This window comes from Bombina bombina, chromosome 3 (genome assembly GCF_027579735.1).
Source record: "Bombina bombina isolate aBomBom1 chromosome 3, aBomBom1.pri, whole genome shotgun sequence".
Classification (NCBI taxonomy): Eukaryota; Metazoa; Chordata; class Amphibia; order Anura; family Bombinatoridae; genus Bombina; species Bombina bombina.
In genome coordinates, this window is record NC_069501.1 from 410,612,323 (window position 1) to 410,630,318 (window position 17,996).

The window sequence follows — 17,996 nt, forward strand, 5'->3', positions numbered from 1 at the left end:
GAAGTCCTCATCGAAGCCGGCATAGCCAATAGAATGCAAGCACAATCCTATTGGCTGATTGGATAAGCCAATAGGATGAAAGCTCAATCCTATTGGCTGATTGCAACAGCCAATATGATTTTTTCAACCTTAGTGCAGCTCGCTCCTGCTCTGTCTGACAGCAGGAGCGAGCTGCACTGAGTGTAATGGCGCGGTCGGGCCAGGCTGTGACTAGACAGCTGGCCAGATGCGCTCTGTGATAAAAACAGACCCGCTAAGAAGAGCACAGAAAGCGGGTCTTGTTTATAAAAATTCACAGGGAATATTAAGTTGTATAAAGCTAACACTAATATAATGTTATATAATTCTGCACTATGTGCAGAATTATATAACATTATTTTAGGTTTACTGGCCCTTTAATTAATAGTTTAATATAGTTTTATGTAATTTTAGTATAATAGTTAGGGTAGATTAATTAATAGTTTAATATAGTTTAATGTAATTTTAGTATAATAGTTAGGGTAGGTTAATTAATAGTATAATATAGTTTAATTTAAATCTAAAGGTAAGTTTAAATTTATTATAAGATAGGGATGAGTTAATATTTAATATAAAGTTAGAGGGTTGTTAGGTTTAGGGGTTAATAGTTTAGTATATGCGATGTGGGGGGCTGGTGGTTTAGGGGTTAATAGGTTTAGTAAGTGGTAGTGATGTGGGAGGCCAGAGGTTTAGGGGTTAATACATTTAGTTAGCTGCGGCGGTGTCGAGATCGATCACTGTCAGTTAACAACAGTCCGCTGCTCATCGCCCCGTACTTGGTGCGCAGCTTTTTTACAACTTTTTATATAAATATGTAGAGTGTATTCAGGTCCGCGGCAGTGATGTTAGGCGATGTTAGGCGAGCGTATTGGTGCAGTCGAATGCAAGTAAGTTGACAGCTTAATATGTAGGCCTCTTTGGCTGGGGTGTCTTTGCCTCCTCCTGGTGACCAGGTTCTTAATTCCCACAAGTAATGAATGAAGCAGTGGACTCTCCTCCCATTAAGATGGAAAGATATTTTTTCCCTTTACCTCGATCATACCTTATTTAAGGAATGTTGCATTGTGAAACCTATCACAATATTTGCTTATATTCAATTGTTTGTCCTACACAGATATGTTTTTGTGTTTATTTATTGTTCTCTATCTCAATAAAGTTTTCAATAAAGTTTTTAAAATGAAAAAGAAAAAAGAAAAAAAAGCACTGAATGCGATAGCGCAAAAATGGGAGAGAAAGGGATGGAATGAGAGAAGTAGGGAGAGAGCTTGAATGAGAAAAAATATTGGAACAGGGCTGGGAAACAAAAGATGTAGAGTGAAAAACAAGGAAAATAATTGAGACTGGTTGAGAAAGTAGAGATGAGATTATAAATAGTTGGGATAATATAGGGAACCTAATATGGAAGATATGGTTAGAGAACGCCCAGTGTTAGCTGCACAAGGAAGTAGTTGACCATGCACTAAGCATATAAGTTTTAGGCTTCCAGCCTCTTCCCACCTTGTTCCGTGCCTTGTACACACTGGCTGTGGCTCCTTGCCCCAAAATATCTGATAATTCCCACAGGTAGTTTGGGGTGCTTTGCATCATTAAGCTGTGATGTGCCCACCAACTTTATCTGGAATCTACAAGAGAAAATAATTTTATTAACACCATCCATGCCAAACAACTCCCCCTGGTAAATGTAAACTGTAAAAAAATGTCAATAGGATCAAAAGTAGGAAAGTAGTAAAATTATATTTTCCTATGCAGTGCAGTGTTCTCTCCAGGACACCCACCACCTGGCTGATTTTGATGTCCAGCAAGCTAAAATTTAGGTCAATATTAAGATAAAACAAGCTAATATTCCATTTTTGCTGCACAAGTTCTAATTAAATCAATTTATGTTAAATTATGCAATTAATTTGTGCTTTAGATAGCCCCCACCTGGTTACTTCATAATGCCACCTGCTGGCAACATTTTCTATGCAAAATGCCCAGTATACAAGTGGAGCGCTATTTAACGCTCCCACTTGAACGTTAATTGAGCTAGAAGTTAGAAGTATGAGTTAAAAGTAAACTGTTTTTGCTTGCATGCTAGCCCGGCAAAAAGTGGAACTTAGAATATTACCTGTGTGTTCACATATTCCCCCATAGAAGTCAATGGAGCAAAAAAAGTGGAAAAAATACACCCAACACGCGCACAAACCCGATCACATTCTTAAGTGCGCTCACGCAACATGAAACTATGAATATTTCATATAGAAAAAAAGTTTTAAATATGTTTTTTCATGTTTTCATCTACTTAACTGCAAGGGGTTCAATTGCATATATATATATATATATATATATATATATATATGTTTATATGTGTGTATATATATATATATATATATATATATATATATAAACACACACATATAAATACATAAATACATATGTATACATATATAGACACATAGACCTTATATCTTTGAGCCTTTATAACTTTTGTGTGCAATATGTTTTTAAAATATTTGTTACTATATAGTGTTATTATGAGTGTAAGTTCCTAAAAAATAAATAAATAATTAATTAAATCACAAATTAAACTAGAAACAATAGCAGATTTACAGCCTATAATTCCTGCTTTACATATAATGCATTATTTATAATGAACTATATTAGAAAGGATGCATGTGCTAATACACACACATAAAACACATATAGATACATACACTCTGTCAAGCTCGGAGGAGTGGGTTCAGGGGTTTGAAGCTGAGAGGTAGAGGTGTCTGGCTTTAGTTCATCTTGGGAGTTGAAAGGGGCTAATTAGATGGCTTCTTAGGAGAATGGTCAGAAAACAAACTTTGTTCAAATGCCGGAAAAATCACCAACACAACTGGATACAGGAGACATGACTGATTCACAAACAATGGGAGTGAACCACAGTGTCAGGGCAGGGAGTGGTCTGAGAAGCAGCCTTTTATAAAGATGTTAAATAGGTAACTGCCTGCAGCTGACAGGCAGGTGATGCCAGAGAGCCAGCCAGCACAGGCAGTAGGACTCAGAAACACACTGAGCCAGAGCTCTCCTGTGGCTCAAAGTTAAAGTAAATGGCTGCCAACCAGGAGTCCCAATTTCAATCCTGGGCACATGCATGATATCCTCTTAAACACATACATATGCAAAGACATTCATACATACACACACACATATATATCACACACACACTCTCTCTCTATTTGTCATTGTCACATAATGTATGTGCTTATTGTAAACACATACCTTATGTGACAATGACACAAACAAACATGAATAGACACACAGTTTATTTTTCTATCCATTTGCCTGCCCCTGTATTATGTGACATCATCAGCCAATCACAGACTAGTATACGTATACATTGTGAACTTGTGCACATGCTCGGTAGGAGCTGGTACCTCAGGAAGTGTGCTTATAAAAATACAGTCCACAATTTGATATTGGGTGTAAATTGGAAAGTCTCTTAAAACTGAATGTTCTATCTAAATCCTGAAAGTTTTTTTTTTTACTTTAGTGTCCCTACATACCCACAGATACATACACACCCAGACACTCATGCACAAACAGACACAACAACTTTCAGATACACTCATATACTAATGCACACACTAAAAGTCAGAATTTTGTTTTTAATTTAAATCTTAAAAATATAGAGTGTCTGGAATACATTCCATTGATATTAGAACTATAGCCCACCTATACATACTGCACAGTGATTGCTTTATATATGCAGGAGCTCATTTATATATGTCCCTAACATGCCACAGAATAATGAATTTCTGATACATACACCAAAAATGAGATAACTGTCTTTTTAAGTTTTAATTATTTACTCCAGCCTCTCTGCAGATAGTAGGGGATATTTATAAAAGCGTCAACTATGTTGCATTCGCGGGCGTCAATACACTCGCCTAACATCGCCAAACATTGTGGCCGTGGATCTGAATACGATCCCCTTATTTATGAAAAAAAACATCAAAAACACGGGCACCAAGTATGGGGCGATGAGCATCGGACTGTTGTTAACTGTCATCGATAACACTGTTATTCGGGTTTTTCCCAACTTTATTTATACCATTTCACTAAACTCATAACTAAACGGCTACAAAGTACACTAACACCCATAAACTACCTATTAACCCTTAAACCACCGCTCTCCCACATCGCTGCCACTAAAATAAACCTATTAACCCCTATTCTGCCACTCCCGACATCGCCGCCACTAAATAAACTTATTAACCCCTAAACCTCTGGCCTCCCACATCACCACCACTAACTAAACCTATTAACCCCTAAACCATCAGCCCCCACATCGCAACAAACTAAATTAAGCTATTAACCCCTAAACGTAACAACCCCCTAACTTTATATTAAACTTACAAGATCCCTATCTTAATATAAATTAAAACTTACCTGTAGAATTAAAATAAACTAATTTTAAACTATAAATTAACCTACCCTAACTATTATACTAAAATTAAAATAAACTACCAATTAAATAAACTAATTTACATATTAAAAAACCTAACACTACTAAAATTATTTAAATATACAATTAAACATTATTACAAAGTACTACATTACAAAAAATAACAAAAACACTAAATTACAAAACATAACAAACGAAATTATCCAAAATAAAAAAATGTACATCTAATCTAATAGCCCTATCAAAATAAAAAAAAACCCTGCAAAATAAAAAAACCCTTTCCTACAATAAACTACCAATGGCCCTTAAAAGGGCCTTTTGTGGGGCATTGCCCCAAATATATCAGCTCTTTTACCTGTATAAAAAAATACAAAGGCCCCTCAACAGTAAAAAAAAATTTGGGTGGGTTTTTATTTAAAATTAGGGTTTGGGCTTGTAAAAGAGCTAAATGCCCTTTTAAGGGCAATGCCCATCCAAATACCCTTTTTTAAGTTAGGTTTTTTTTGGGGGGGGGTTGGTTGGGTGGTGGGTTTTACTGTTGGGGGGTCTTTGTATTTTACTTTACAGGTAAAAAAACTTCTACCTTGGGGGCAATGCCCCACAAAAGGCACTTTTAAGGGCCATTGATAGTTTATTGTAGGCTAGGGTTTTTTTTATTATTATTATTTTTTTATTTTGATAGGGCTATTAGATGAGGTGTAAACATTTTTTATTTGGATCATTTTGTTTGTTAATTTTTCATAATTTAGTGTTTGATATTTTTTGTAACTTAGTGTTTGTTTTTTTGTAATGTAGTACTTTGTAATAATGTTTAATTGTATATTTAAATAATTTTAGTAGTGTTAGGTTTTTTTTAATATGTAATTTAGTTTATTTAATTGGTAGTTTATTATAATTTTAGTATAATAGTTAGGGTAGGGTAATTTATAGTTTAAAATTAGTTTATTTTAATTCTACAGGTAAATTTTAATTTATATTAAGATATGGATCTTGTAAATTTTAATTTAAAGTTAAGGGGTTGTTAGGTTTAGGGGTTAATAGCTTAATTTAGTTTTTTGCTATGTGGGGGGCTGACGGTTTAGGGGTTAATAGGTTTAGTTAGTGGTGGTGATGTGTGAGGCCAGAGGTTTAGGGGTTAATACATTTATTTAGTGGTGGTGGTGGCAGGGAGCGGCGGGATAGGGGTTAATACATTTTATTTGTGTCGGCGATGTCGGGGGCGGCAGATTAGGGGTGTTTAGACTTTGGGTTTATGTGAGGATATAAACGTAACTTTTTTTCAACCATAGAAATCAATTTGACATGCTTCATTCTCTTGCAGCATCGAACATAAGCTTTCTGTGTTTTCAGACTCCCATTGATTTCTATCCGCAGCCTCAAGGGTGGCGATTTAAAAAATAAGGTACGGTGCATCGGAATAGCCGTGAGCATACCTGTTAAATGTTTGATAAATTGGGAAAAGTGTCAAATAGAGTCACATGTGTATTTGGAACATCTGTAATGACATAAGCATCGCTCTGCATCAGATTGAGATCGCGGGATCGTATGTTACGTTTACAAATTTCAACATTTGCCGATCTTGACACTTTGATAACTAAGTCGGATCAATCTTGCAACAAGTACGATGCAGAATTCCAGCGTATTTTCGGTTGACGCTTTCATAAATATACCCCAGTGGATAGATGTACAGTTATCAAACGTTAATTTACATCAAATAAAGCAAAATAAATACTTAATGTATACTTAATGTTGTTATTATGGGGGATTCAATTCTGCTAATGGCCCATTAAGTATACAGAAGATTTAAAAAGTAATAAACACTATGCACTTCAGCGGATGGAGAACTCAATTCAAAATATTTGGCAAACATTCGCCTAGATTACGAGTTGTGCGGTAACAGGGGTGCGGTGCTAACTTGCAGTTTATTCTCACCGCTCACTACCCTGCAACGCTGGTATTACGGGTTTTTATCAACCCGGCGTTAACAGGCAAGAAGTGAGCGTAGAGAAAAATTGCGCTCCACACTGCACTCCAATACCAGCGCTGCTTAAGTGAGCGGTGAGCTGGTTATACGTGCTCGTGCACAATTTCCCCCTAATCTACCTCCTGTAATGTCGCCGCAACCTACCTTCATTTATTAACCCCTAATCTGCCGCCCTCAACGTCACCGCCACTATTCTAAATTTATTAACCCCTAAATCTAAGTCTAACCCTAACACCCCCTAACTTAAATATAATTTAAATAAATCTAAATAAAATTAATATCATTAACTAAATTATTCCGATTTAAAACTAAATACTTACCTATAAAATAAACCCTAAGCTAGCTACAATATAACTAATAGTTACATTGTATCTAGTTTAGGTTTTATTTGTATTTCACAGACAGGCACGTTTGTATTTATTTTAACTAGCTAGAATAGTTACTAAATAGTTATTAACTATTTAATAACTACCTAGCTAAAATAAATACAAATTTACCTGTAAAATAAAACCTTACCTAAGTTACACTAACACCTAACACTCTACACTACAATTAAATAACTTACCTAAATTAAATACAATTAAATAAATTAAATACAATTAGCTAAATTACAAAAAAAACACTAAATTACAGAAAATAAAAAATAAATTACAAGATCTTTAAACTAATTACACCTAATCTAATAGCCCTATCAAAATAAAAAAGCCCCCCCCAAAAAAAAAAAAAAAACCTAACCTAAACTAAACTATCAATAGCCCTTAAAATGGCCTTTTGCGGGGCATTGCACCAAAGAAATCAACTCTTTTACCTTTAAAAAAAATACACACAACCCCCCCAACAGTAAAACCCACCACCCACACAACCAGCCCCCCAAACAAAACCCTAACTAAATAAACCTAAGCTCCCCATTGCCCTGAAACGGGCATTTGGATGGGCATTGCCCTTAAAAGGGCATTTAGCTCTATTGCTGCCCAAAGCCCTAACCTAAAAATAAAACCCACCCAATGCACCTTTAAAAAATTCTAACACTAACCCCCGAAGATTCACTTACCGGGAGGAGTCTTCATTCCGATTAACTTACCGGGAGGAGTCTTCATTCCGAGAATTCTATCAGCCAATCGGAATTAAGGAAGAAAAAATCCTTTTGGCTGATGCAATCAGCCAATAAGATTGAATTTCAATCATATTGACTGATCCAATCAGCTAATAGGATTGAGCTCGCTATCTATTGGCTGTTCCAATCAGCCAATAGAATGCAAGCTCAATCCTATTGGCTGATCCAATCAGCCAATAGGATTGAAGTTCAATCCTACTGGCTGATTGCATCAGCCAATAGGATTTGTTCTACCTTAATTCCGATTGGCTGATAGAATTCTATCAGCCAATCGGAATCTAAGGGACGCCATCTTGGATGAAGTCACATAAAGGTACCTTCATTCCAAAGAAGCCGTCAATTGAAGAGGATGCTCCACGCCGGATGTCTTGAAGATGGAGCCGCTCCGCGTCGGAAGGATGAAGATAGAAGATGCCGTCTGGGTGAAGACTTCTGCCCGTCTGGAGGACCACTTCTGCCAACTTCGTTGAGGACATCTTGCCGCTTGGATGAAGACTTCTCCCGGTAAGTGAATCTTTGGGGGTTAGTGTTAGGACTTTTTAAGGGTGTATTGGGTGGGTTTTATTTTTAGGTTAGGGCTTTGGGCAGCAATAGAGCAAAATGCCCTTTTAAGGGTAATGCCCATCCAAATGCCCTTTTCGGGGAAATGGGGAGCTTAGGTTTTTTTAGTTAAGGTTTTATTTGGGGGTTGGTTGTGTGGGTGGTGGGTTTTACTGTTGGGGGGGTTGTTTGTATTTCTTTCTCAGGTAAAAGAGCTGATTTCTTTGGGGCAATGCCCAACAAAAGGCCCTGTTAAGGGCTATTGATAGTTTAGTTTAGGCTAGAGGCTTTTTTTATTTTGGGGGGGCTTTTTTTTATTTTGATAGGGCTATTAGATTAGGTGTAATTAGTTTAAATATCTTGTAATTTGTTTTTTTATGTTCTGTAATTTAGTGTTTGTTTGTTTTTGTAATTTAGCTAATTGTATTTAATTTATTTAATTGTATTTAATTTAGGGAATTTTTTTAATTGTAGTGTAGTGTTAGGTGTTAGTGTAACTTAGGTTAGGTTTTATTTTACAGGTAAATTTGTATTTATTTTAGCTAGGTAGTTATTAAATAGTTAATAACTATTTAGTAACTATTCTAGCTACTTAAAATAAATACAAACTTGCCTGTGAAATAAAAATAAACCCTAAGCAAAATACAATGTAACTATTAGTTATATTGTAGCTATCTTAGGGTTTATTTTATAGGTAAGTATTTAGTTTTAAATAGGAATAATTTAGTTAATGATATTAATTTTATTTAGATTTATTTAAATTATATTTAAGTTAGGGGGTGTTAGGGTTAGGGTTAGACTTAGGTTTAAAGGGTTAATAAATTTAGAATAGTGGTGGCGACATTGGGGGCGGCAGATTAGGGGTTAATAAGTATAATGTAGGTGGCGGCGATGTTAGGGGCGGCAGATTAGGGGTTAATAATATTCAACTAGTGTTTGCGAGGCGGGAGTGTGGCGGTTTAGGGGTTAATATGTTTATTCTAGTGGCGGCAATGTCCGGAGCGGCAGATTAGGGGTTAATAATTTTATTTTAGTGCTTGCGATGCTGGAGGGCCTCGGTTTAGAGGTTAATAGGTAGTTTATGGGTGTTAGTGTACTTTTTAGCACTTTAGTTATGAGTTTTATGCTACAGCTTTGTAGTGTAAAACTCATAACTACTGACTTTAAAATGCGTTACGAATCTTGGCAGTAGAGGCTGTACCGCTCAATTTTTGGCCTCCCAGGACAAACTCGTAATACCGGTGCTATGGAAGTCCCATAGAAAAAAGCCTTTACGAAATTTACGTAAGTTGGTTTGCAGTAAGGCCAAAAAAGTGTGCGGTACACCTATACCTGCAAGACTCGTAATAGCATCGGGCGTAAAATAGCAGCGTTAGGACCTGATAACGCTGTTTTTTTACCTTAACGCACAACTCGTAATCTAGCCTTGCATTTCACACATGGCCAATTGTTAAAAAATAAAAAGCCTAAGCACAAAAGGTGTAGGTCCCTTATAAACTGTTGTACTGCTGGTATCAACCATCTATACTAAAAATATCAGTACAATAGTACTGGTTACAGAAAAGTTATGTAAACAAGCATCAGAAGAATTAAACCTCCCAGTTTGGGGGGGGGCCCTAGCCATTTGTAAATGATGTTGCTGAATCAGCTTTAAATACTATAAACTCTTATCTGCTGCTTGCCTGGGCACACTGTCCCTTTAATCTATTTCTTTCAACTTTTACCCCATGTCCCCAGCCGTGTCTTAAAGCTATTTATCTTTTTCTCACCTCTTGTCTCTTTTAAAAAAATCTCTTCTCTTTTTCCTATGTCCTTTGTCTCACTCTCATCCCTTCCCCCATTACCCATCAGTTCCCTTTTTCTATTATTTCCCTCAACAATTTCCTTGCACTCATATCATTTCCCATTCATATATTCCCTATCTGTTCCTCTTTTCTCTAATATCTTCTTTTGTTCTTTACTTCTCCATATACTTCTCTTTCCTCGTCCCTCCCCTTTTCACCAGTTTCTCGTCTTTCTCTCCCTTTAATCTCCATATTTTTTATCCCTAATACTTTGCCCCCTCTTTATTTTCCTTTCCCTTCATTTTGTTTTTTAAACCCTATACTTGTTACCTCTTTTCAAACCATATTCCACTTAGTATTTGCTGTTCTTAAAGGGTCATGAAGGTCAAAATCAAGCTTTTATGGTTTAGATAGAATGCAATTTTATGAGAGTTTTCAATTTACTTCTGTTGTCAATATTTCTTCAATTTCTTGGCAACATTTGTGGATAGGGTTGTCAGGTGTCCAGAATTCAACTGGACATTCCAGTATTTTAGCAGGCTGTCCAGTAAAATATAAACAAAAATATTGGACACCAGTTTTTTTTAAAGTTCCCTAAGTGTCAACTAAATGTAAATGGCCTTCTATAGACGGTACTCTCCACCATATCTGGTGGTCATGCCCGAAACTTTGCGACTTTTGGTCTGAGGTACTTAGTATCATATCAGATAAACTAAAGACACTAATCCCCAACACACCAGAAACCACACTCTTCCTCCACCTGCCTAAAATTAGGAAATCATACAAAAAGGCCCTCACAGAAGCTAAAAAACGAATCCCCAAGAACAGGAAGACCAGGCACATACCAACGTTAGACGATTGTAACTCCTCAGTAAATGATATACTATCATTATCTCAAAACCAAACAGATCGAAACCTATTAATTAATTATGGCTATCTGGAATAATACTCCCTTATAGCAAGGAAAAATCAACTAATATAGCCCTTCAATATAATCTGACCTGCACCCTGCCCCCTCCCTCAAAAAGGTGTTTTGTTTTTGTCTTTCTTCTCATTCTCTCCCCCCCGTTTTTTCTTTTCACTTTTTCCTATAGATACTTGACACACTGCTTAATGTTTAGATCAGTTAATGGTTTATACAAAAAAATAAAAAAACTTAAAACACCAAGCTTTAAATGGGATCTCAACCTCAAGAACTTTGGAATGCAATACATCATTGGACTAATTATGATGCCCTGACTTGAGATCCTGAAGTGATACTTTGTACTAGACTTGTGCATGGCCGAAAAATTCGTTTAGTTTCGGATCGATTCGGATGTTTTTGAATTTCGGTTTGGATCGATTCGAATTCGGAAAAATTTTAATGAATTTGTTTCAGATTCGTTTCGGATTCAGTCGGATTAGAATAAATTCGGCTGGATTCGGTTCGATTCGGAAATTCGGAATTTCGGTATGTGCTGTGTATTAGACTAGTTTTATGTACTGTATATTAGGTGTAACCCATAGCAGAGTGATATAACCTAATATACTGTACAAATACCAGTATAATCCATGGCCATCCGAATGTAACGTATAAATCCAAACTAATTCGGATTTATTCGGTAGATTCGGTACTACCATAATTCAGAAATTCGAATCGATCTGAATCTCCGAATTTAACAAATTGATGCTTTGATAACAATAGAAAGACATGCTTTAACCTTAGTTTCATGATAATACCAACAGCAGATTGTTGGCCTGGCAAATTGCTCTTTTTTATTGTACATTTGTCTTATTTATACAATAAAGCTTGTTTTGAGAAAAAAAATGGCCTTCTATGCCTCTATTACAAATATGGTCAAAAAAAGAAGTAATACTGTGAATTGTCTTTTGTCTGTTACATAATGCAGATATATAACCCCCAGTAGCAGACAAACAGCAGAGACTTTAACCCTTACAGGAAGTACTTGTAACATTCACAATACAGGTCCATAACACATATGCTGGGTTTTATTGCCTATACTGCAAGCAATATGCAGAGTGCCTAGGTTTTACACTATATTGACAGTAACTGACACATTCAGGGGTATAACCCTATAGTGCCATTAGCACATACACTGCAATGATTTAACCTCCTTGCCACTAGTAAAATACAGAGAACAAGGGTTGAAACACAATATTTCCATCAAGTGAACACACTCTTACACCTTCCTTGAATATGGCCTTAACTGATTCCTGATATTGGGAGAGGTCCACTCCTTTTTTGCAACAACCAATCATTCTGCAGCAAATCTGACATCTGGACACAGTCAAGTGCAGGTTATAGGGGTTTGCTGGAGGGTGATAATTACCATAACATGTTTACATTTTAACAAGGAAGATACATGTGATAAGAAGGGGATTTAAAAAAGCAGGAACACATGATAGAAAATGGTAAGCTCTCCTCCATCAATACCACTCACCACTGAATGTAGATTTTGTGGCCTTAACTGATTCCTGATATTGGGAGAGGTCCACTCCTTTTTTGCAACAACCAATCATTCTGCAGCAAATCTGACATCTGGACACAGTCAAGTGCAGGTTATAGGGGTTTGCTGGAGGGTGATAATTACCATAACATGTTTACATTTTAACAAGGAAGATACATGTGATACGAAGGGGATTTAAAAAAGCAGGAACACATGATAGAAAATGGTAAGCTCTCCTCCATCAATACCACTCACCACTGAATGTAGATTTTGTGGCAACCCTTATTTTAAAACCAATATGTTATACAGGTGGCCCTCGTTTTACAACGGTTCAATTTACACCGTTTCAGAATAACAACCTTTTTTTTCGTCATGTGACTGCTATTGAAAAGCATTCAGAAGCAGTGCATTTATTAAAATAGCCAGTAGGTGGAACTGTCCGCTTGTGTTGCAGCAAAGCCAAGCAAGCTGAAATTAATCAGTTTAACCAGACCTGAGCTATCGAGCAGATTTCAAAGGAACAAGATCTTCCTGTCTATAAATCAGTCCAGATTGGAATGCATAGAAAGAACTATTTACAGAAATATGCAAGTGAAGTCTGTGTTGTGTGATTGTTTTATTAGGTTTATAATGCTGTTTAGCAAATGTTTTTGCTCATTTAACTTAGATTAATTATATATTTTGTGTTGTGTGATTATTTTATTAGGTTTATAATGCTGTTTAGCATTTAAAGTCTTCATTTCAAAGCTTTAAAAATAATGTATTAGGTGTTACTTATGACAATTTTGAGAGGGGCCTGGAACCTATCTCCCTCACTTCCCATTGACTTACATTATAAACTGGGTTTCAATTTACAACGGTTTCGATTTACAACCATTCCTTCTGGAACCTAAGCCCGGCGTAAACTGAAGGCTACCTGTACACTGTACTGTATATTTCCCCTTTAATTTGTTCTCAACTATCCATTTTACCTGCAGTAGTGTATTAAATTGTTTACAAATAGATCCTTTACCTTTATTATTTCCTTTGAAATAACTGCCATCTATACGGAACATCCCAATACAGCAGTACTGTCTTTACATGGCACTTTACACTTCTGACATACTGACCAATTAGCTGAATTTGCATGATGGATTATCTTTAACAATTATAGAAACAAGCCATGAAGAACCCTTTACCTATGACCCTAGTACTCCTATGAGTACTTGAACCCCAGATTGAGAAACTGAGCATTACACAATGGTCCCAAGTGAAGCAATCAGAAAGAGGGAAAGAGATTAAATCCTTCCTTTAACCTTATTTTTATTTTCTCTGTTTTAGAAGAACTTTATTTTCTGTGCTTGATCAATAGACAGAATGAAAGAAACATTGGAGTGCAGGTAAAAATCCTGCTCCATGAAATAAAGAAGGGGCACCACATAGCGTAGCCATGTCTGAAAAGATCTCTTGTCTTACGGCGCATATGAATAACTCACAATTTTCGGGGGCACTTAATGAGAAAATTGTATAAGGGTCGGCTGATATTCTCAGCGGGCAGCTTGCTGGATCACTCTTGGCAGCGGTCTTGTCTGAAACACACTGGATGTCGGCTCTTTGGAACGTGGTACCGTATGGATCTTACTGGATGCTGGCTCCTTAAGATACTGGGTCACCCTCTGTGAACCGCTAACATCAACAGTCTGTATACTTGCAAATCCGATGGCGTGTATATGTCAAAGATAAACGGATGAGCGCACCCCAAATTGTATACCAACGCGTTTCTCAGCCTAAAAAGGCTGTTTCTTTATTAAGTGCCACTGACAATTGTGAGTCTTATTCATACAATCAATAAGACAAGAAATCTTTTAAGACATGGCTATGCAGCCTTTTAACCGAAAGCCTGATCTTATGCCATACCTTTTGGAAATTTTCACATACCTATTGGGGAACTTTATATAGACATATCCTAACATCATCTTTTGTCAGTAATATTTGTTTATAACAATGTTTCTTGCTACATTTTACATATTTAGCGACATTTTTTTTTAAGCATACAGTATATAAGAGGCTGTATGCTCCTCAGAAAAGAGTAGTATACATTTTATATTACTTTTTTCCATATATATTTCTTTATTTTTTGTATAACAAGCCTCCTGCTCCAACATGACAAGACACAACTGTCTCATCTATGTAGTCAATGCTGCCAGCAAAAGACCAAGTAACTACTGTCTGCCAGACAGTAAAGTTAGGATAATCCACAAACCACACTGACAGACTAGCTGAGACAAGCAATATGATGTAGATCAATCCCATCATTACTAGCTGAGACAAGCAATATGATGTAGATCAATCCCATCAATTATAAAACCGAGTGCTCAGCCAACTTAATATGGGGAATTTTTGTTAATGCTCTAGGGATGAAATTAACCATTTTGTGTGTTTCTAACACTGCTGCCACTGTGCTAAAGATATGTACACACACCTAAACCTAACTTTGTCCATAATTTTACATTTGTTTGGTGTGTCAGTGAAGATATAGGGGGGTAGTTATCAACGCGTCTATTTTTCCTGTCTTCGCCGGCCCAATACGCCCGCCTAAACTCGCCTCACATCGCCGCCGCGGACCTGCAAAAATTTGCCTAAGTTATCAAAAAAGCTGTCAAAAAGCCGCGCACCAAGTACGGGGCAATGAGCATGGGACTGTGAGAGTTATCACTCATCCGATCTCGCTGCTCTTTGGCTTTTTTACAGCTTTCTTGCTAGCCTGTCACTAAGCACCCAGACTAAACTACACTGTTCTTCCCCCTATACCGGCGCCCCCGGAGCCCCCCGCAACTAAATACAGTTACTAACCCCTAAACCACCGCTCCTAGACCCCGCCGCAACTCTTATAAATGTATTAACCCCTAAACCGCCGCTCCCGGATACCGCTGCCACCTACATTATACCTACTAACCCCTATCCTGCCCCCCTATACCGTCGCTCTCTATAATAAAGTTATTAACCCCTATCCTGCTGATCCCGCACCTCGCCGCAACTAAATAAATAGTTTAACCCCTAAACCGCCGCTCCCTGACCCTGCCGCAACCTATATTAAATTTATTAACCCCTATCCTGCCCCCCCTACACCGTCGCCACCTATAATAAATGTATTAACCTCTATCCTGCCCCCCACTACACCGCCGCCTGTAATAAAATTATTAACCCCTATACCTAAGTCTAACACTAACCCTAACACCCCCCTAACTTAAATATTAATTAAATAAATCTAAATAATATTTCTATTATGAACTAAATTAATCCTATTTAAAACTAAATACTTACCTTTAAAATAAACCCTAATATAGCTACAATATAAATAATAATTATATTGTAGCTATCTTAGGATTTATTTTTATTTTACAGGCAAATTTCAACTTATTTTAACTAGGTACAATAGCTATTAAATAGTTATTAACTTTTTAATAGCTTACCTAGCTAAAATAAAGAGAAATTAACCTGTAAAATAAAAACTAACCTAAGTTACAATTACACCTAACACTACACTATACTTTAATAAATTATTCCTATTTAAAACTAAATACTTACCTGTAAAATAAACCCTAAGATAGCTACAATGTAATTAATAATTACATTGTAGCTATTTTAGGATTTATATTTATTTTACAGGTAACTTTGTATTTATTTTAGCTAGTTAGAATAGTTATTAAATAGTTATTAACTATTTAATAACTACCTAGCTAAAAGAAATACAAAATTACCTGTAAAATAAATCCTAACCTAAGTTACAATTAAACCTAAAACTACACTATCATTAAATAAATTAACTACAAATAACTACAATTAAATACAATTACATGAACAAACTAAAGAACAAAAAATAAAAAAGCTAAGTTACAAAAAATAAAAAAAATAAGTTACAAACATTTTAAAAATATTACAACAATTTTAAGCTACTTACACCTAATCTAAGCCCCCTAATAAAATACCAAACCCCCCAAAATAAAAAAATGCCCTACCCTATTCTAAATTAAAAAAGTTCAAAGCTCTTTTACCTTACCAGCCCTTAAAAGGGCCTTTTGTGGGGAATGCCCCAAAGAATTCAGCTCTTTTGCCTGTAAAAGAAAAATACAACCCCCCCAACATTAAAACCCACCACCCACATACCCCTAATCTAACCCAAACCCCCTTAAAATAACCTAACACTAATCCCCTGAAGATCATCCTACCTTGAGTCGTCTTCACTCAGCCGAGCAGCGATGGAACCGAAGAGGACATCCGGAGCGGCAGAAGTTATCCTCCAAGCGGCGCTGAAGAAATCTTCCATACGATGAAGTGATCCTCCAAGCGGCGCTGAAGAAGTCTTCCATCTGGGCAATGTCATCTTGCAAGAGGCGCTGAAGAAGTCTTCTATCCGGGCGATGTCATCTTCCAAGCGGGGTCTTCAATCTTCAATCTTCATCCCGCCGACGCGGAACATCCTTCTTTACCGACGGACTACCGACGAATGAAGGCTCCTTTAAGGGACGTCATCCAAGATAGCGCCCCTTCAATTATGATTGGCTGATAGGATTCTATCAGCCAATCGGAATTAAGGTAGGAAAAATCTGATTGGCTGATTCAATCAGCCAATCAGATTCAAGTTCAATCCGATTGGCTGATCCAATCAGCCAATCAGATTGAGCTCGCATTCTATTGGCTGATCGGAACAGCCAATAGAATGCGAGCTCAATCTGATTGGCTGATTGGATCAGCCAATCAGATTGAACTTGAATCTGATTGGCTGATTCAATCAGCCAATCAGATTTTTCCTACCTTAATTCCGATTGGCTGATAGAATCCTTGGATGACGTCCCTTAAAGGAGCCTTCATTCGTCGGTAGTCCGTCGGTAAAGAAGGATGTTGATTGAAGATTGAAGACCCCGCTTGGAAGATGACATCGCCCGGATAGAAGACTTCTTTAGCTCCTCTTGGAAGATGACATCGCCCGGATGGAAGACTTCTTCAGCGCCGCTTGGAGGATCACTTCATCGGATGGAAGATTTCTTCAGCGCCGCTTGGAGGATAACTTCTGCCGCTCCGGATGTCCTCTTCGGTTCCATCGCTGCTCGGCTGAGTGAAGACGACTCAAGGTAGGATGATCTTCAGGGGATTAGTGTTAGGTTATTTTAAGGGGGGGTTGGGTTAGATTAGGGGTATGTGGATGGTGGGTTTTAATGTTGGGGGGGTTGTATTTTTATTTTACAGGCAAAAGAGCTGAATTCTTTGGGGCATGCCCCACAAAAGGCCCTTTTAAGGGCTGGTAAGGTAAAAGAGCTTTGAACTTTTTTAATTTAGAATAGGGTAGGGCATTTTTTTATTTTGGGGGGTTTGTTATTTTATTAGGGGGCTTAGATTAGGTGTAAGTAGCTTAAAATTGTTGTAATATTTTTAAAATGTTTGTAACTTATTTTTTTTATTTTTTGTAACTTTTTTGTACTTTAGTTAGTTTATGTAATTGTATTTAATTGTAGTTATTTGTAGTTAATTTATTTAATTTATTTAATGATAGTGTAGTGTTAGGTTTAATTGTAACTTAGGTTAGGATTTATTTTACAGGTAATTTTGTATTTCTTTTAGCTAGGTAGTTATTAAATAGTTAATAACTATTTAATAACTATTCTAACTTGCTAAAATAAATACAAAGTTACCTGTAAAATAA

At 36.6% G+C, this 17,996-nt stretch overlaps 1 protein-coding gene across 2 annotated transcripts in view; it reads right to left on the reverse strand.

Annotated features, from left to right (window-relative positions):
- The window catches only part of IKBKE (inhibitor of nuclear factor kappa B kinase subunit epsilon), a 277,152-nt gene that overhangs the window by 242,720 nt on the left and 16,436 nt on the right, over positions 1–17,996 (reverse strand). For both annotated transcript variants that reach the window (XM_053706599.1, XM_053706595.1), the window contains exon 2: positions 1,516–1,640. In XM_053706599.1, the coding sequence (XP_053562574.1) occupies positions 1,516–1,605 (90 nt within the window). In that variant the 5' untranslated portion in view covers positions 1,606–1,640. The remainder of the gene's footprint in view (positions 1–1,515; positions 1,641–17,996) is intronic.